Source organism: Mobula hypostoma, chromosome 7 (assembly GCF_963921235.1).
Source record: "Mobula hypostoma chromosome 7, sMobHyp1.1, whole genome shotgun sequence".
In the NCBI taxonomy this organism is placed as follows: domain Eukaryota; kingdom Metazoa; phylum Chordata; class Chondrichthyes; order Myliobatiformes; family Myliobatidae; genus Mobula; species Mobula hypostoma.
The window spans coordinates 180735417-180757148 of NC_086103.1; the positions used below are offsets into that span (position 1 = coordinate 180735417).

The window sequence follows — 21732 nt, forward strand, 5'->3', positions numbered from 1 at the left end:
GAGTGTAGGAGAATGAGAGGAGATTTGATAGAGGTATACACAATTATGAGGGGTATGGTTATCGTAAATGCAATCAGGCTTTTTCCACTGATGTTACAGGGAACGTAATGGGAACTTCTTCACTCACAAGGTGGTATGAGCGCCGACCGAGCTGACAGCACAAATGATGGATGCAGGTTCAATGTCAACGTTTAAGAGAAAGAATCTACCATAAGACAAAGGAGCAGAATTAGGCCATTCAGCCCATTTATCCACCTTCATCTTAAATACACCAAACGACTTGGCCTCCACGGCTACTTGTAGTAATGAGTCCCACAGGTTCATCACCTTCTGGCTAAAGGAGATGGTGAATCTGGCTAGGAAGTTACCAGTCAGGGTTGAACATAGGACTGCCTTAGGAACTCCAGCTCAGGATTTACTCCCGAAGACTTTCCTATGAAAGGGTGTAGCTGCATGGTAGTGAGGTTTGAGATCAGAGGTCTCCTTCTCCTCAGTGAGATGCCAACCACAGCCGATGTACCCCATCTGTCCGAAGCAACTAGTTTTAAGGCACCAGTAATCTGCCTTTGCCCTTCTCCTGTCAGTAGAAATGGTTCATCCAGGCTTAGTATCCAAGCCATACATGAAGGTCAGGAGTTGGACTTGGTTGTCAGAGGCTATTGGCATGCCAGCAGGTGTGGCCTGGAGGATGTGCATCTTCAGGGTGTGGCCCCGAGGATGAGCCAATTTCTTGCCCATTTTGCTGACTGAAGCATTGTGGGAGATTGAAACTTTGAGACATCAGATGGTGTACAATGTTGTCGAAAGAAAGCCCCCACACTCAAGTGATATCTCTCTCCCTCTCTCGATGGTGAACGAGAGTCTGTTGGTCCTCAAAGTAGGGAACTTGGACAAGCGGCGCAGCAGATTGCAACATCGAAACAGTGAGCTGTTGGCCTCCCCTTTCGTTGTTGCAGGAGTGATATCTCTCTCTCCCTCGGTTGTGAGAGAGAGAGCCTGCCTGAAATGATGAAGTGTTGGGTTGGACAGTTGTTTTTGATGATAAAGAACAGACCATGGGCGTGGTAAAAGTCTCAAAGTCTCTCGAAAGTCCCATCATCTCACGCAGACGGTGAACCTCCAGCACCACAAACTTGCCGATGCAGCATCCTGGAGGCGTCTGACCACAATCTGACTCCGAGTCCGTCCAAAAACTCTGAACCTCCAACCAGCTCTCTGACACCGAGCACCCAGCACCATCTCTGCCGAGCACTTCGACCCCGGCCCCGGCAACAGGCAAAGCCGAGGATTTGGGGCCTTCCCCTCCGGAGATTCTCGATCGCACAGTAGCAGCGGCAGCGAAACGGGCATTTCAGAAATTTCTCCGTGCTCCTCCGTGCTTCTCACGACTGTCTCCATCAAATCAGGATTGTGCACGGCCCCCTAGTTAACACATACGATATCATTTGAAACTGCTGCGCGCGCTGCGTCGCGTCACCATCTTCTCCTCCCTCCTCCTCTTTAATGAGATATTCATTAAAATCTAAGACAGTAGCACAATCCATATTTTGACAGGGATGAAGATAGCTAGACTGTGCACATCTATACTCATTTCATTCTACAGATGTGCAGTAGAGAGCATCCTAATAAGCTGTATCACTGTATGGTATGGAAACTGCACTGCTGCGGCCTGGAGTGCTCTACAATGGGTAGTTAAAACTGCTCAACGCATCACCGACACCAACCAACCCGCCATCAAGGACATATATACAGAAAGGTGCCTGGAAAGGACCAGTAATATCATGAAGGATCCAATCCACCCAGCTCATAAGACTGTTTGACCCACTCACATCAGAGAATAGCATCCACACCAGGACTACCAGATTCAAAAACACTTCCACCCACTGACCCACCTCTCCACACCCACAACTGCCACTGCATTATCACCGCTCGTCAGTCACCTTGTGTACAGACACTACTGTGCCTAGCATCACTTCATGGACATATAATCAATCTACGTATATGTTATTTTTGCATTTATATTTATTACGTGTATTATTATTATTATTATGTTCTTTATCTTATAGTGCTACATCGGATCCAGAGTACCTATTATTTCATTGTCCTTTACACTTACGTACTGCAAATGACATTAAACCATCTAGAGTTACACCAATTCAAAGAAATGAGCTTGATCATAGGTGTGATGAAATATTGCAGGATGTTTGAAACCTGAAAGAACAGAAACAGGTCAGGCAATGTGTGGGGAAGGGAGAAGGGGCGAAGAGTGGGACTGTGTCTGGAGAGTGGGGGCCGAAAGTGTTGTTGCCGGAAGATAACACAGAAACTCGAGCAGGCGACGTCAAAGCGCTGGATGGGATCGCAGGCAGCGTACGCGATGACGTAAGCGCGTTGGAGTACGCACGGTGTTCGACGGTTGGAGTTACGGCCTTTAATCACTTCACATTGAGCCCAAAGCGGCGGCGTTAAAACAAACAAAACCATTGTTTTGTTCAGTGTCGGGTAAAACGCCTAGCGAAGACAATGCCGAACTTCTGTGCGGCGCCCAACTGCAGCAGGAAGAGCACCAACTGCCCGGAGATCCCTTTCTTCAGGTTCCCCAAAGACCCCGCGAGGTGAGCGCGGTGGGTTGGGGGGTGGTGGTGTCTGCCTTGTTTCTGGAATGTTCCGCTGCCGCGGCCGAGTGGAGAAAGGATGGGGAAGGTTGACGAAAGGCTGTGGTGTTTCTCCAGTTCGTCTGTTGATCTTAGAGCCTGAGCTCGCCTCCGATTTCTTTGCCTCCGATTTCTTTGCCTCCGCCCGCAGGCCCGAGTCCAAGGGGAGAGGTGCGCATGCGCAGTGCTGTCTCTCTTTCGCCGCCTGTTCCGCTAACTCTGTCTGACGCTGTCCCACTTATATGCCCATGCCGTTCTCCAACCACTTTTATGCCCCTGCCCCTATATTTGCCTGTTGCCATCCAGGCAAATATCAGGGGGATGTCAGAGGTAAGTTTTTCGCACACAGAGAATTGGGTGTGTGGAATGCACTGTCAGCGACAGTGGTAGAGGTGGATACAATAGGGTCTTTTAAGAGACTTAGGTACGTGGAGCTTAGAAAAATAGAGGGCTATGTGGTAGGGAAATTCTAGGCAGTTTCTAGAGTAGGTTACATAGTCGGCACAGCTTTTGGGCCGAAGGCCCTGTAATGTGCTGTAGATTCCTATGATTCCAACCCATTTCCGCTCCTGTACCCCATGCCTTACTTGGTCACCCCATCCCTTCTCGTGTCTGCTCCCCCCTCTGCCCTGTCACCACGTCTTCCATTTCCTTGCACATTCCTGCACTTTCATGTCATTTTTTAAGGTATAGAGGGAGGGTGTTTAATCCACTGGCTCTCCCATGGCTGTTTTTTTCATAAGTTGCAACAATCCATTTAGGTTCATTAGAATCATAGAACACTTCAGCATATAAACAGGCCATTCAGCCCATCTGGTCCATGCCAAACTTTTTCTGCCTACTCCCATTGACCTGCACCTGGACTGTAGCCCTCCATTCCAGGTACCTAACCAAACTTCTCTTAAATGCTGTAATCAAACCCACTTCCACAGACAGCTTGTTCCACAGGCACATCACCCTCTGTGTGAAAAAGATCCTCCTCTGGTTCCCTTTAAATATTTCAGCCTTAACCCTAGTTCTAGTCTCACCCAAACTCAGTGGTAAAAAGCCTGCTTGCCCTAGTTCAGAAGTTCAAAGTACATATGTCACCATATACAATGTTGAGATTCATTTCCTTGTGGGCACACTCAGTAAATCCATAATAGAATAATAACTATAGTACAACCAATGAAAAACCTCAACAACTTAGGCGTTCAACCAGTTTGCTAAACACAATAAACTGTGCAAATCCACAAATAATAACTATTGAGAACACAAGATGAAGAGTCATTGAAAGTGACTCCATAAGCTGTGGGAACATTTCAATGATGGGGCAAGTGAAGTTGTCCCTTTTGGTTTAAAAGCCTCATGGGTGAGGGGTAATAACTCTTTTTGAACGTGGTGGTGTGAGTCCTGAGGCACCCGCACCTTTTTCCCAATGGCACCAGCTAGACAAGAGCATCAGAATCGTGTTTATTATCACCACCATGTGACATGAAATTTGTTAACTTAGCAGCAGCAGTTCAACGCAATATGATAGAGAAGAAATAAAATAATAGTAATAAATAATTACAGTATACTTATTGAATAGATTAAAAATTGTGCAAAAACAGAAATACTATATATTATAAATGTGAGGTAGTGTCCAAGGTGGAACCAACTAAATTTACAACCCTCTGCAGCTTCTTTCGGTCCAGTGCACCCCCTCCCCCACCCCGACATACCAGACAGTGATGTAGCCTGTCAGAATGGTATGTGTTCCTTCGTCTTGCCCTTCCGGAAGTCCATAATCAGCTCTTTCATCTTACTGATGTTGAGTGCCAGTTTGTTGCTGCAACACCACTCCACTAGTTGGCATATCACTCCTGTATGCCCTCTCACCACCTGAGATTCTACCAACAATTGTTGTATTGTCAGCAAATTTATAGATGGTATTTGAGCTACGCGTAGCCACGCAGTCATGTGTATATCGAGAGTAGAGCAGTGGGCTAAGCACACACCCCTGAGGTGCACCAGTGAGCAGTGTTGATTGTCAGCGAGGAGGAGATATTATCACCAATCTGCACGGATTGTGGTCTTCCGGTTAGGAAGTCGAGGATCCAATTGCAGAAGGAGGTACAGAGGCCCAGGTTCTGCAACTTCTCAATCAGGATTGTGCAAATGATGGTATTAAATGCTGAGCTATAATCAATGAACAGCATCCTGACATAGATGTTTGTGTTGTCCAGGTGGTCTAAAGCCGTTGAAGAGCCATTGAGATTGCATCTGCCGTTGACCAGTTGTGGAGAGAGGCAAATTGCATTGGGTCCAGGTCCTTGTTGAGGCAGCAGTTCATTCTAGTCATGACCAAACTCTCAAAGCATTTCATCACTGAAGCTCACATTATTCTTCTTAGGCACTGGTATAATTGTTGCCTTTTTGAAGCAGGTGGGAACTTCCACCCTTAGCCGTGAGAGGTTGAAAATGTCCTTGAATACTCCCGCCAGTTGTTTGGTTCAGGTTTTCAGAGCCTTACCAGGTACTCCATCGGGACCTTCTGCCTTGCTACGGTTCACTGTCTTTAAAGATAGCCTAACATCCGCTCTGAGACAGAGATCACAGGTTCATCAGGTGTTTCAGGGATCTTCAGAGCTGTAGTTGTATTCTCCTTTTCAAAGTGTGCCAGGCAATGAGGTCTAAAAATGCCATAACCCTTAGAGTTACCTGCCTCTCATTATCTTGGTCCATGGGATAAACACAAGCTGGGCCTGATCAACACTGGCTGGGATACCTGGGTGAGGGTGTCTAACGATTAAAGACCCGAAACACGTAATGACCCCAGGTTGCCTTACTGATGATGTGTCCCAGTGCACATCCAGTTCATTAAGCCACATGGTGTCAGACCAGATTAATGAAAGGCATCTATTAGATTAAAGTGACTCCAATTTGCCAAATGCTTTCTTTACGACCCTATCATTCTTTCCCTTCTTCAGAGGCCCATGATCTCTGCTGTGAATGTGGAAATGACCCATTATGCCAACTCTTCTGATATTTCTTTAAGTTTTTTTTTGGCTTCTAAATGTTTTTCCAAAGCAGATGGAAATCTCTTACTAGCTCGTCTTTCAGTTAGTCCTGACGAAGGGTCTCAGCCTGAAACGTCGACTGTACCTCTTCCTGTAGATGCTGCCTGGCCTGCTGCGTTCACCAGCAACTTTTATGTGTGTCGCTGGAAATTGTTTCCAGTTTGTGGGGATAAGAGTATTTATATATTTAAAAAATGGAATGAAAATTCATCCATAATTTGTCACTGACCTTCTATGAGAGCAACTGTACATAGAGTAAAGATGGCTTGCAGGGATATGAGAAAAATGCAGGAAGCCACCCGTTGGAGAACATATTCTCCAACAGGTGATCAGTTGGATCCTGGATTTCCTCACTTGCAGACCCCAGTCAGTTCGATTGGCAACAACATCTCCTCCATAATCTATCAGTTTAGGTGCACCACAAATCCCCTGCTCTACTCACTTTATACTTATGACTGTGTGGCTAAATACAGCTGCAAAACCAAATTTCAAATTTGCTGATGACACTACTGTTGTAGACTGAATCAAAGGTGATGAATCAGCATCTAGGAATGAGATTGAAAATCTGGCTGAGTACCTCTTACTCAGTGTCAGCAAGACCAAGGAACTGATCTCAAGGATTTAGGAGAAGGAAACCAGAGGTCCATAAGCCAGTCCTATCAGAAGTGGAGAGGGTTGGCAAGTTTAAATTCCCATGTGTTATTATTTCTGAGGACCTATCCTGGGCCCAGCACATGTGCAATTATGAAGAAAGTACTTCCTTAGGAGTTTGTGGAGATTCAGCATGACATCTAAAACTTTGACAAAATTTCTATAGATGGGTAGCGAAGAGTATATTGACTGCATCACAACCAGGTATGAAACACCAATACCTTTGAATTGAAAATCCGACAAAAGGTAGTGGATACAGTCCAGCCCATCACGGGCAAAGTCCTCCCACCAATTCATTCATTTTCTAGGATTCTGCATCTCATGTTCTCGATGTTAATTACATTTTAAAATTTTTATTTCTTTTGTATTCGCACAGTTTGTTGTCTTTTACACACTGGTTGAATGCCCTAGTTGGGCAGATTTTCATAGATTCTGTTCTGGTTATTTTTCTGTAGGTTTATTGAGTATGCACACAAGAGAATGGATCTCATGGTTGTATATGATGATGTAAATGTACTTTGATAATAAAGTTTACTTTGATCTTTGAACTTTATACTGGATCACTTTTGGAGTTGATAAACAGCCAAGCAAGAAATCTGGGATTTGACAGTATGGAAGTGGGTTGGTTGATGCCTTTTTTTTTGGTGAGGGATAAGGAGGGGTTGGAAAAGGTAATAACTTCTTCCTTGGAGAACAGAAAGTTTAGAGGTTACCCGTTTAAAGTTTCATAGGTGGTGAGAGTCTTCGGTAAGCTAGGTGAGGGGAAATTGTTCCCTGTGATATGTGGATCATAAGTTGGAATCATTGAACAATGATGTGGAAGGGTATAATTTTATCAGCATTGGACATACTGTTGAAGGAAGCAAGAGGAGAAATTGTTGGGGCAAAAACAAATAGCTTGAGGAACTCAAGCACAAAAGGTATTGAGGCTTCAGCAAGAGGAGATGGAGGCTAAGGTGAGATTTCTATTAAGTTCTCTTCCTTTCTTTTTTATCGCACAGGTAGAGCAGCAGAATTGGAACCCAGGCCATTGGTATGCTTCTCCTATACAAAGTGTGAAGTCAGGGAAACCTCCAGTATTCCTGATGACCACACCTGTGACAAGTGCATCCAGCTGCAGCTCCTGACAGACTGTGTTGGGAACTGCAGCTGGATGATTTGGGAGACAGGTTGACTTCCAAGAGTTACATGGAAGCAATTACTCCCAGATTGCAGGATGCAGATAACTGGGGACTATCAGGAGAGGGAAAGAAAATAAGCAGCAGTGCAAGGTAACTCTGTGGGCGTTCCTCTCAAACATCAGTTGGAGGAGACTACATAGCAGGGAACAGCCACAGCATTCAGGTCTCTGGTATTGAGTCTGGTTTTATGGTTCAGAAGGGATGAGGGAGAAGAGGCGAGCAGTAGTGTTAAGGTATTTGCTAGTTAGGGGGACAAACAGGAGATTCAGTGGATGAGGACGAGACTCCAAAATGGTATGCTGCCTCCCAAGTGCTAGGGTGAGATCATGCCAATAGAATTCTTAAGGGGACAGGTAAGCAGAGTTCATGGTCCAAGTCAGTACCAATGACATGGGTAGGAAGTGTGATGAGGTCCTGCAAAGAGAGTTCAGGGAGTTAGGTGCTAAGTTAAAGTGATCTCAGGATTGTTACCCTTGGCACTTGCCAGTGAGGCCAGAAATAGGAAGATAATGCAGTTTAATATGTGGCAAAGGAAATGGTGCAGGAGGAAGGGCTTCAGATTTTTGGTTCTTATGGGCTCCCTTCCAAGGTAGGTGGGACTTGTACAAACTGGATGGTTTGCACCTGAAATGAAGAGGAGGTGCCAATATCCTTGCGGAAAGCTTTTCTCATGCTGCACAATGGCAGGCTAGTAAACTAGAGTTGTTGGGGTGGGAACCAGAGTGGCAGGTCAGCAAGTGAAGTGGCTGGAGAAAATAAATGTTAAGTTTACATGCAAAGACAAACTGAAAGGCTGAGCATGGTGCGATTGATATTTTGGGTTGCATATAATTCACCGCAGAGTATTGTAGGTAATGCAGATGAACTTAGAGCATGGATAAGCACATAGATTTATGATGTTGTAGCCATTAATAAAACTTGTTTGCAGGAAGGACAGGACTGGCAGCTCAATGTTCCATGGAGAAGCCAGAGAATGGTAGTAGTTGGTTGCCTCTCTAACTGGAGGTCTGTGACTAGTAGTGTGCTGTAGGAATCGGTGTTGGGTCTGTTATTGTTTATCATCTACATCAGGAGTTCCCAACCGTTTTTTGCCATGGACCACTGCCATTAACCAAGGTTGGGAACTCCTGATCTATATTAATGATTTAGATGATATCGTGGTAAACTGGATCAGCAAATTTACAGATGACACCAAGATTGTGAGCATTGTCAACAGCAAGGAAGGATATCAAAGCTGCAGCTTGATCTGGACCAGCTGGGAAAATAGGCTGAAAAATGGCAGAGGGCATTTAATGTAGACAAATACGAAGTGTTGCACTTTGACAGGACAAGCTAAGGGTAGGACTGATACATTAAATGGTATGGCACTGAGATGTGCAGTAGAATGGGGACCTGGAATACAGATCCATAATTCTTTGAAGCTGGCGTCACAGGTGGTTGGGGTTGGAAAGAGAGGTTTGAGGATTGTGTGTGTACGCTCCTCTGCAGACTGCTGAGATCTGCTTGTTCTTCCAATAACAAGCATGCAACATTAATTTGCAGGACATGTCACTCAGGGACTTGGGTTATATATTTTGTGACTGTATGTTAACTTGCTATCTTGTATGTGCTATATGCGCCTTGTGCTGTATATGACTGTTGATACTGTGTTTCGCATTTTGGCCCTGGAGGAACGCTGTTTTGTTTGACTGTATTCATGTATGACTAAATGACAATCAAACTTGAAATAAAGTGTGGCACATTAGTCTTCGTAAATCAGAACCTTGTGTACCGGGTTTGGTTTGGTATGATATGTTTAGGTCACCATAACTACAGAAAAGATGATCAATAAGTTTTGAAAAAATGTGGGGAAAAATATTACAGAGATGTTGTCTGGCCTTGAGGACCTGAGTTAAAGGGAAAGGTTAAACAGGTTAGGACTTTATTCCCTTTAACATAGGAGAATGAAGGGAGACCTTACAGAGGCATACAAAATTGAGGGGTATAGATAGGCTTTATACATGTTGTGGGTTTCCCCTGAGGATAGGGTGGACTAGAGCTGATGAAAGGTTAAGTATTTAGGAGGAACTTAAATATTAGCTTATTGATTAGGACACTTGAGTATACGAGTGAGGAAGTCATGTTGCAGCTATTTCAAATTTTGGGGTTAGGCTAGAAAAACTTGTTGTTCTGGTCACCCTTTTACAGAAAGGATGTGGAGACCTTGGAAAGTGTTCAGAAGAGTTTACTAGAGTTCTGCCTGGATTAGAGAGTAGGACCTTCCTGGAGAGTTTGGTTAAATATGAGTAGGTTTCTCTGTAGGGTCAGAAGCTGAGGGGAGACTTGTTAAAAATAAGAGACATTAATAGAGTAGACAGTTTTTTTTCTCTCTGGGTAGAAGTATCAAGTATTAGAGGACGTGCATTTAAGGCAAGAGGAAATAAAAATAGGTTTGCATTTAGAGTGGTGGGTGCCTGGAACCCATTTCCAGGGGGTAGTAGTGAAAGCAGATCTGATAGCGACATTTAGAGGCTATTTGATAGATACATGAATATGCAATGAATGAAGGAATATGAATATGCAGACAGAGGATAGTTTAGTGGTGTTTGGCATGGACATGTAGGCCAGAAGGTCAATTCCTGTGCTGTACTTTTCAGTATTATATCTTTGAGGACCTGAAAATATACTGAAGCAAATTTTATTAATGTTTAGCAATATTAAGAGTTTTGATCAGAATCATTCTTTTTTTATATTAAACAGTTGAACTTGCCCTTTCACAGGCTGATATGGACTTTCTGTTATCAAATATCTGAATAAACATGACTCTTTATCAAAACCACAAAATCAGGAAACTTCATTCCTCCAGCTAATTGCCACCTTCTCAACATTTCGTGAATTTGTCTTGTGCTGTTTTTTTCCACTCTGACTATTCTCAACCCAGCCTGTTCTATTCTCTCCTCTCCTGGGTAAATTAGCCAACCACCTGGCTATGCTTTCTTGTGCTTCCATGCCTCCTCCCCCTTCAATAGGTTCAATTTAATGTTAGAGAAATGTATACAATATACATACTGAAATTCTTTTTCTTCGCAAACAGAGGAGTACCCCAAAGAATGAATAACAGTTAAATGTTAGAACCCTGTAGACCCCTCCCCCAGCTACTCCCTCCCACGCATAAGCAGCAGCAAAGTGACGCACCTCCCCTACAAGCAAAAAAAATCTGCACCCTCCAAGCGCACAAGCATGCTGCCAAAACATCAGTAAAGGCACAGATTTGCAGTACCCTAAAGACTACTTGTTCACCCAGTAATTCGACATACCACAGCCTCTATCTCCCCCCCCATACATCCTGATTCATTCACACCTTACTTTCTCTCATTTTAAATATTTTCCGAAGTATGAACTGAGGCCAAGTAAGAAGTGATCCTCAAGAAAGTTACCTTAAAGTTTGGGTTTAATTCACTTCCTGCTTACTGCACCACTTGGGTAATATTCCTTCTTTAAAATAAAAATAGGCAAAATCCAGAATATCATGGAGCACCACTGACCTGGGTTCAATTTCACTGTTATCTATAAGGAGTTTGTATGTTCTTCCCATGACTACATGGATTTCCAACGGATGCTCTGGTTTCCTGCCACATTGCAAAGACGTACGGATTAGTAGATAATTGCTCACATAGGTGTAATTGGGTGGCTGGAGGGCCTGAGACTGTGCTGTATTCCTGAGAAAGAAATCTCATCTTCAAAGCTGAGAAAGCAGTGGGAAGGGTTCAATAGTAACTTTTAACACATGAAATTTGTAAAACATACATGAAGAGGAGTATTTTTTTTTGCAGATATGGGAAAGAGTTACTACTTTGGGAGTCCCTTAGATCAATGATGACTTGCTTCCACTCAAGCGTTTTTTGTTCAAAGCTATATGGGAATGATGAGACCGATGTGGGAATTACAGGGATCTCACAGTTGAGGCAAGGCAAGACAGACTGGGCAGTTAGTTAGTTTGTGAGGTTAAGCTGTCCTTCCATAGCCGTTTGCTGAGTCCTGTCACAGATTAAAGATTTTTAAAATTTAAGTTTAGTTTTATGTCATATGGACATCAAAACACACAGTGAAATGCATTGTCTTTGCATCAACAATCAACTTAGCCTGAGGATGTGCTGGGGGCAGCCGGCGAGTGTTACCACGCTTCCGGCACCAACATACCATGCCCACAACTCACTAACCTTAACCATATATCTTTAGAATGTGGGAGGAAACCAGAGCACCCAGAGGAACCCCACACAGCCACAGGAAGAACGTACAAACTCCTTACAGACAAAGGCAGGAATCAAACCCCAATTGGCTCTTGTCTGTTACAACTAATTGCTCACTTACTAATTCTTTACTTTTGAGATTTTGTGTCTTGGCTGAGGGAGCTAACTTCCCAATTTATGCCTGCTGCTTTTATGTTACAGTGGAGAGTTGTCCCTTAGCTTATTTTCATCTGGTTTCAGTCTGTGCTTACATTTGTCAGTATTGATCATTCTGGGAGACACCTTTGATTAGTTGTTAACAAGCTCCTTGCTTATTTTAACATTCTCAGAGCATTTTACGAGACCATTAACCACCTCCTGAGTAGTCACTTCAAGGAGTTGCTTAAGACTATACACCAATTTCTTATATTCTGAAGTACTTTGCATATGAAAAAGTGTTCCCCAAGATTTCCAGCATCTGCATAATTTCTTGTGTCTATGATTTGCTGTTCCACTGTGAAATCTCTTTAAGATATGTATATCCTGAAGGCATTTAATCCTTCTCTTCTTTCGGAGTTCAATGAGACCCTCTCTCGCTACTCCCCTCTGTGGTCTCTGCTGTTACCTGACTCTTTGCACTTATTAGTTGGCAGCTTGTACTCTTCTTCCCCCCCCCCCCCAGCTTATTCTGGCTTCTTCCCCTTCCAGTTCTGATAAAGGGTCTTGGACCAGAACATCACCTCTGCATAGATGCTGCCAGTCTGCTGAGTGAATTCCTCTGGCACCTTGTGTCTTATAATCTGTGATGATTGCTTCAACCTGCTGAATACCACTGTCTCCCACACACCATTCTTCATTGAGGGCTGCTGGAGCATCACATCAAACACTCATATCCCTTTGCTTGGGCAGACCGCCAGTGCAAACTGCTTTACATTAAATTGATTGTGCAGACATGATACATTCAGCATATAAAATTATCTAGTGTAATACAAAATATTGATGAACAGAGCATTAATTATGGTGTTATACCAGTCCACAACTTTTAAGTATCAATTCTGCAACTTCAATAATAATTTATTTTATACTTGAAGTTCTGTTTCTGTCAGTTCAGGATTGTTGAAGGGTCTCAGCCCGAAACGTCGACCGTTGACTGTTTACTGTTTGCCATAGATGCTGCCAGGCCTGCTGAGTTCCTCCAGCACTATGTGTTTTGCTTTGCATTTCCGGCATCTAGATTTTCTCTTTTATCTGAGTGTGTCTGTGAATCCTCTGAACACAAGAGATTCTGCAGATGTTGTAAATCCAGAGCAGGTCAGGTACCATCTAAGGAGGTGAATAAACACTCGATGTTTATTTCCTGTTGACATTGCAGCTGTTCGCAAAATAGCGCTCTGTTTCGGTGAGTTGCAATTGAATGTACATTTGTTGGCGCGTAATCGTGGCGCATTGTGGTCTATCGGAGGACCGACCAGACCTCCCAGCCAGCATCTAGCGGGCGACGCGGCGATAGGAAAGACGCCTGTGCTTGCTTCAGAATCCTGTTCCCCGTTTTGGGGAGGTAAAGCTAGAAGGGGGTGGGGGGTAGAGGAGGATAATAATTTAAAATAAAACATGCCGAATTTCTGCGCGGCCCCGAATTGCAGCCGGGGCAGCACTAATTACCCGGACCTACCTTTCTTCAGGTTCCCCAGGGATCCCAAAAGGTGAGAAATGAGACTTGCTTTGGTTTCATCCAAGGCACCCAGCTCCCGGAAAGGTCATGACCTGGTGCAGGGAGGGTGCACGCAGTGGGGGGGAAGCTGCGGATTTCGAGCTCAGTAAGCGGGGATGGCGACTGCTGTTCGGGCCTGTGTTTCCACTTTCCGACGCTAGGCCTCGCCGTCCAAGGCGGACGGGATCGAAGAACGCATGCGCAGAGGCGACCACCCATTTCCCTCAGTCCCTTGTCATTCAACCCATCAAAGTAAAATGCAGCAAATTTTGCTGATACTGGAAGTAGACTATTAAAACAGTATATATCTGCAACGAGAAATGCTGATCATTTTGGGGCAGTATTTTTATTATTTTCACATATTTTTGTGAATTAGATGAAATATTTTCCTCTGCCTGGATGAATGAAGCTCATCAAGAAGTTTAAAACCATCCAGGACAAACAATCCACTTCATCAGCATCCTGTTTAGCTAAAATATTAGAGTAACCCAAACATAATGCTGGAGGAACTCTGCAGGTCGGTCAGTATCTCAGAAAAGGAATTTAAAAAAGTCAATGTTTCAGTCTGAGACCCTTCATCAGGACTCGTTTCACTTCAGCCCATTGTAACTACAGTGCAAACAGCCTAAAAATACACTGCTGTTACACTTTGACAACATCTGCCAAATCAACAAACCCTACCATCTAGAGATACTAGCCCAGCAGCCCCATTGAAACTGCAAGACCTGTGACTTGCACATCCTGACATGGAAATTTCTTGTTGTGGTTTAAATCCTGTCACTCCCTACCTAACAAAACTGTGGGAGGCCTTTGCCAGTATGCTGAAGCAGTTTGAGAAAATGGTGTGCAGCTATTCTTAAGACCATTTGATAATGGGCAATAAATCCTCGCCTTAATCTTCAAAAGGTGGTATTTCAGAAAAGTGGCATCTCTCATTAAAGACCCCCATCACCCCAGGTCATGCCCTCTTCTGATTGCTATTTTCAAGGAGGTGGTACAGAAACTTGAAGACAAACCCAACATTTTTGGAACAGCTTCTTCCTCACAGCCAACAGATTTCTGAATGGACAATGTACCTCAGTGTTTCTTTTGCTCTTTTCTTGCGTTACTTATTTAAAGAAGAAGAAGAAAGCCCTTAACTCCGAGTGGAGTCATCGGGGCGCCGTCATGACAGAGTTTTTTTTAGCAGGCTTTCTTATTTTTACGAGGCCGAGTTGCTAGCTCGACACTCAACCCAGCACGGATGGAAAGCGTACAAGGGAGCCGGCTAGATTCGAACTCGGGAGCCTTTGCTCCGAAGTCCAGCGCTGATGCCACTACGCCACCAGCCAGCACTACTTATTTAATTGTTATGTTTATTTATTTAGTTTTGTGATTTGTAGTTGTTTTTTATTATGTATTGCAGTGCATGACTGCTACAAAACAACAAATTTCACAATATATGCATGTGATATTAAATCTGATTCTTGAGACTAACATCCTGTAATGAATAAATTCTGCCATTAAGAAAGGATATTTAAGTTGCTGGGTTTTCCAAGATACCCTCCACCTAAGGGGTGCATTCCATCTGTTGTGATGCAGGAATTTTGGTGTAAGTTTTAATTTATTTTTAAGGATCTGAACAGCAGTGGCAGAGCCAGAATTTATTACCATTCTCTTAATTGCCCGTGTATACATCAAAACAAGAGTTGTCTGTATTAAATTCTGCATGTGCAATGAATGTTGGTCAAGATATCAAGGATAGCTCCCGTTGTATTGACTCATGCAGCAAGCTCTCTTCCTCCAACCGTGAGCAAACAGCACTTCGAGCTCTATAGCTTTCCCTCAGTTCCAGATTTACCATGTACAGTACAAGAATCTGAAATGGACCTGGACCTACAACCTTCTGACTTTGAGATGGTATTATAAACCACTGAGTTACACCTGATGAGGTCGTTCAAGTCCAAATTCTCTATACTGTGGGAATTACTCTCTCCTCTTTCCCTATAGAATCTTCATCCTTAATGCACAATGTATATTAACATTTGAACTGTTATGAATTTTCCCTGAAATTTCCATTGACATTTCTGTGTTCTGAGCTCTGTGGGCATGCAATGCTATGTGTGTCAACACATCCTTGGATATGTTGGTTGTTAAGGCAAATGAACTGTTTTGATGCATATGTGATAAATAAATCTGAATGAACATGGTGCGTTTTCGTGCAAATCCTGGACACAATTGAAAAGGGTCCTTTTCTTTGGGATAATGCTGTTCCATTGATTGGGGTTGGCATCTTGAAAGCATTGCAATTTACTTTAATGTCATATTTGTGGCTGGAGAACATGTTGGCCAATGCTTTGTGTACTAAAGTGAATTCACTGATCCCAGTTAGGTAGTACTGTGACCTCTTGTGTATGATGTTCTCTGGTGGCTGTTGGGGCTAGTCCAGGATACACACATTCTGGTGCAGTGTAGGCAAGAATAAGTGGTGGATGTGGTTAGTGGTTTGTCTTGGTTGTTCAGTCTGTCCTTTTGCAGCTGTTTATTCTCATGTAGCACAGCTCCCCCTTGGAACAGATTTGCTCCAGGTATATCTATTGTGTGCAATGTCTTCCCAGTTTTTTGAAGTTAAGTTGAATTTCTTCAGACTGATTTTGATTCTATCTTTGAATATTTCTTTTGTCTACCACGGGCTTGCTGACCTTGCTTCAACTGGGAGTAAAGGATCTGTTTGGGGAGATGTGAGTTAGGTATCCGGATGACATGACCTATTCATCAGAGTTAGTGCTGCTTTATCACCAGAGATGCTGTTTGTGTTGACCTCCTCCAGTTCACTCCTCCAGGTGTTAGTGCACCTTCCGGCTGGTCCTCAAATCTTTCTTAAGGATCTTTGGTGGTATTACTCCAGGGCCTTTAGGTGCCTGGTGAAGGTGGTCCATGATTGAATTCCATACAGTAATTTAGGAAGGAAGACTGCTCTATAGACCAAAAGTTTTGTTTGGAGCTGTCTGTTACAAAGAATCTAAGACTGGCATTGATCGATTAAAGCTTCCTTGCTCTGAGGGCAACGTAGTCTCTCTGAGTTCAATTAGGCTATTGCATTTAGGCTGCTGGAGGCAATGGGGCATGCTCCACCTGTCAATGAGCGGGGAAGCAGTTGAAGCTTCACTAAAAATATTTAAGATACAATTAGATAGATTTTTACATAGTGAGGGAATTAAGGATTATGGGGAAAAGGCAGGTAGATGGAGCTGAGTTTACGGACAGATCAGCCGTGATCTTATTGAATGGCGGGGCAGGCTCGATGAGCTACATGGCCTACTCCTGCTTCTATTTCTTATGTTCTTATGTCATCTTGCATTTCATTCACACAATTGCTGCTTCCTTTTCTCCCTTTCTACCCCTACCCATGATCTATTTGAGTTTGTTGGTAGATATCCATATATCATCGGTGTATGTGGGAATGTGCTGGTAAGCAAGGAGACAGATGGAGGGAAAGGATTGATCCTGTTCTCCAAGATGGTGTTCAATCCTAATAGAAGCCAGTAGTAGAAACCCGGGTTTGCTTACTGCCTTTAGGATAGGAAGATGTTCCAAGATGCTCATGATTTCCAAAAGTGGGTTATATATTCATCCTTGTTTGGACTTTTCATGTAAGGTCATTGGTAATGGATGGATTTTAAAGTAGGGGCATGATTTGGACACCTTTCAGAGATAACAGGCTGAACAAATTCTCAGATCTTTACTTATAAGCTCAAAATCAGAGAGTTACACAGCATTACTTGGAAAGCAGAGAAACGAGGGGTAACCTTATAGAAATGTTTAGAAATGCGAGGCATAGATAAGGTGGACAATAGTATCCTTTACCCTCCAAGGTGGGAGAGACCAAACAAGTGAGCATAGATTTAGGGTGAGGAGAAAGATTTTTAAAGGGATCTTTTCACACAGAGGTTGGTGATTATATGGAATGAGCTTCCAGAGAAAGTGGATTGAAGCAGGTACAAAGTATCATTTAAGAAATACATAGATAAGTACATGGAATAGCAAAGGCTTGGAGGTATATGGGCCAAAGCAAGAAATCATGATTGGCTGGGTGGGTACTGTGATCAGCATGGATTGGTAGGGCACAAGGACCTGTATCTGTGTTGTACTGCTCTTTATAGTTGTTTCAGTCTATCCTGGGAGCAGTATATATCACTTTCCATAATTATATGGTTTTCCAGTCAATAATAAAGCTAATCTATAATTAGATTTTAACTAATAATAATCTGAATTCTAGAGCTATAGGCTTGCACCTTTTCACATGTACAGGGACACTCCTTGAAACAATTCCGTTTGCTATTTGAGAAAAGGAAATGCTTTTGATGTGGTTATTTAGTATGAATAATTTAAAATTTGAGAGATGTTGGGTAATATGAAATGTTGCTCTTGTTTGATGTAGGTGTCAGAAATGGGTGGAGAACTGTCGGAGAGCAGATTTAGAAAACCGTTCTGCTGAGCAGCTTCACAAACAATACAGGCTGTGTGCGAGACATTTTGAAGAATCTCTAATATGCACAAATGTAAGTTGGAATTTGTACTTTGAGCTTTTGAAAATTGCCACAGATATTTGGATTAAATTGTGCAGACCTAATAAAGATACCCAAGACTTGATGTTCTAATTTTATCGTTTGTGTATCGTCTTTTGATCCATCAGTGGGAATGATTAAGTTTACAGAAATTTAGGAGAGCAGATTATTGGGAAGATATATTCTCATACTTTGTTCTGTTTTACAGTTGACACAGAAATGCAAATAGAATATCATAATGCAATTCATCGCATTCTGCTTGTGCCTTTGGGTTACCTAATAATAAAAGAAACTATTGATTACTATTAATTTCTCTGATGGCGATGACCACTAACTTTCGTAGTAATCTATACTCTCAGTTTTGGACAGAATCAAGTAAACCAAAAGTGACCTGAGTTAGCAGGGAAAGAAAATGGAGAGTCAGAAAGGATGCACGGCATTCTTCCTCGTTGTTTCAGGAAGTAGAAAAAAGCACTAGTTATCATAGGAAAATGGTCAGGAGTGAGCTGTTCGGCCCTGCTGGTCTGTTCCATCATTCAATATGATCATAGTGATTCTTTCTCTTAAAGCTATTCGGCCCGTCTTGCCTGCTCCACCATTCAATACTGTCATAGTGATTCTTTATCTCAATCCTAAAGATCATCTCTCCCTCTTTTATGTTTAGCAATCAATCTGTCTCCTTGAATGTGGTAGGAAATACTACAACGTCACCATCTTTGAAAGAAGAAATTCCTCCTCTTCAGTCTTAAATGGCCTACCTGATATCCTAAAACTGTGATCCTCATTTCTGGACCCTCCGCCCTCTTCCCCCCCCAGCTGTGGGAAGTATCCTCCATTCAAGCTTGTCAAGACCTGTCAGAATTTTGTATCCTTCAGTGAGATTTTGTCTTTTTTTTCGTATGTCAGTGATTTGGATGAAGGAATTGATGGCTATATGGCCAAGTTTGCAGACGATGCAAAGATGGGTGAAGGGGCAGGTAGGGTTGAGGAGGCAAGGTGTAGGACTTAGACAGATTGGGGCAATGGACAAAGAAGAGGCAGATAGAATATAATGTAGGGAAGTGCATGGCTTTGCACTTTGGTGGAAAGAATAAAGGTGTGTAATATTTTCTAAATGAAAAAAATTCAGAAATCAGAGGTGCAGAGCGACTTGGAGGTCCTCGTGAAGGATTCCCTAAACATTAACTTGCAGGTTGTGTCAGTGGTGAGGAAGGCAAATGCAATGTTAGCATTCATTTTAAGAGGAGTAGAATACAAAAGCAAGGATGTAATGCTGAGGCTTTATAAGGCATTGGTCAGACTGCATTTGGAGTATTGTGAGCAGTTTTTGGCTCCTTATCTAAGAAGTTATGTGGTAACATTGGAGGGGGTGCAGAGGAGGTTCAGGAGAATAACCTCGGGAATAAAAAGGTTAACATGTGCGAATGTTTGTTAGCTCTGGGCCTGTACTCACTGGAATTTAGAAGAATGGTTGGGGGAGGGGAGGGATCTCATTGAAACGTATGGAATATTGAAAGATCTGTATAAGGTGGATGTGGAGAGGATGTTTCCTATAGTGGGGGAGTCTTGGATTAGGGGAAAGCCTTAAAATTGAGGGACGTCCATTTAGAACAGAGATGAGGAAAAAATTATTTAACTAAAGGGTGGTGAATCTGCAGAATTCATTGTTACAGATGGCTGTAGTCATGGCTATATTTAAAGTAACACACTCAAATCACGAAGAACTCAGCAGGCCAGGCAGCATCTGTGGAAAAGAGTATAGTCAACCTTTGGTCCCCACCTGGCACTCAGCTCTCACCTGTGGCTCCCCGTAGCTGTTTGCATGCGATAGCGGCCACACCCCGGGCAACGGCTTCGACAAGCCGGCTAAACCAGGTGAGGGTAGCCGACGGGTCTCAAACCCTCAGTGAGATAGGGAGTTGTCTATCCCGACATGTGAAGACAGACTCCGGCAGATTGAGCGGACAAAACCAATGGAAGGTCCAACGGTCAAGAAGGCAGTCTCTGCAAGCGTCGTGGAACGTGTAGAGCAGGACAAGACACAGAAGACGTCCTGGTCATCCACTGCACCTAGTCCCATCTCCAGCCGTCTCTACTCTGTCTTGCCACTGGACCCAGATGGGAATTGGGAAGAGAGAGTGAGGCTGACGCTGCGCAACTCTCCCTCACTTAAATCCAAATCACGCGCTAGTCTCGACACCATCATTATGGTGTCGAGGTCCTCATCGACATCAACGATGGACGAACAACATAGTCAACTGAAGGGATTCTGCACGAAATGTCGACTAAACTCTTTTTCCATAGATGCTGCCTGCCTGCCTTCTGAGTTTCTCCAGCATTTTGTGTGTGATACTTGGATTTCCAGCACCTGCTGATTTTTTCTTATTGGTTATATTTAAAACAGATTGACAGGTTCTTGATTAATCAGGCAACCAAAGGTTGTAGGGCGAGGTCAAGATAATGGGCTTTTGGTGGATACTACATCAGCCATCATGGAATAGCAGAGCAGACTAGATGGGCTGAATGGCCTAATTAAACAAAATTAAATCTGGTGATTACAGGCCCAGTAGGCCCAATGTCAGACAAGTGAACAACCTTGTACTGTATTCAATCACTCTTTTAGGTTATTAAACCAACAATGCACGCAGTTCTCCAGGTTGGTCTCACTCTGGCTCTACATAATTGTAGCAGTTATCCTTCCTCCATTTATCACCTTAAGTGCTTACTGCTCCTGAACATTTACTTTCAATGACTGATGGGTGGAGATAACCAGGTCCTTTTGTCCATCAACATTTTTCTATCTAAATAGTATGACGCAAATAATTTGCCTCTGTGCTTTTCTTACCATTGGATAATTGGGCTACTGTATATGCCTACTTACTTAACTTGTTTAACTTGTCTGTGGTCCTAGGGATTTGTGTGATGCTATTACAGTAAATTTGGAGTTCAGTTCTGATGTCTGTAAGATGCTTGTACATCCTTCTCCTGAGCCTGTGGATTTCCTCTCGATGCTGCATTTCCTCCCACAGTCCAGAGATATGTTGGTTAGTAGGTTAATTGGTCATTTAAATTGCCCTGAGATTAGGCCAGGGTTAAAATAGGTGGGTTGCTCATTGGACTAGAAGGGCCTATTCCTTGTCTTGAACCCCATTTGCATCCTTTGAACTTCCATTTCCATCCAGTTCTGTGTCACTGGAAAATTTAAAGAATTACATTCTATTCCCCCATCCAGATTGTTGATAAATATTGTGAATGGTTGAGGCCAAATCACTGATCACTATGCTGCCTAACAGGTTATCACTGCCACTTCTAAACAAAAAAGACCCTTTTATTCCTACTGTTTCCTATCTGCCAATAATTGTCTTTCAATCCATACCAGTATGTTTCCTTCAGTGCTTTAATTTTGACCGGTAACGTCATGAACTTTTAAAGATCTGAAAATCCAAATACACCACGTTCATTGATTCTCTTATCTATTATCATCTCAAAAGTTAAAACATAGGTTTGTTTGTTTGTTCCAATTCCCTTTCATAAATACACATCAACAATTTTTTAAAATATGCTGTGGTCATAGGCATTAGCTGTTTCCCTTTTTGTTCAATTTGGGTTGACTGGTTTGTACTTCCCTGATTTTTCTCTAATTACTGTGATTACATTTGTTACACTTTATCTACAGAAATTTTGAAAATGACAGTCCATACAATTAGTATTTCTGTGGTTACTTTTAGTACTTTAGGAT

General features: G+C 42.9%; 1 protein-coding gene across 3 annotated transcripts in view; it reads left to right on the forward strand.

Annotated features, from left to right (window-relative positions):
* The first annotated feature begins 2197 nt into the window (after positions 1–2197).
* LOC134349783 (52 kDa repressor of the inhibitor of the protein kinase-like) overlaps positions 2198–21732 on the forward strand; it is a 46378-nt gene continuing 26843 nt past the window's right edge. For 2 of the 3 annotated variants that reach the window (XM_063054652.1, XM_063054649.1), the window contains exons 1-2: positions 2198–2615; positions 17867–17987. In XM_063054652.1, coding sequence (XP_062910722.1) covers positions 2524–2615; positions 17867–17987 — 213 coding nt within the window. In that variant the 5' untranslated portion in view covers positions 2198–2523. Of the gene's footprint in view, positions 2616–13053; positions 13439–17866; positions 17988–21732 lie in introns of those variants that run through there. The other variant, XM_063054651.1, reaches the window with a different exon arrangement.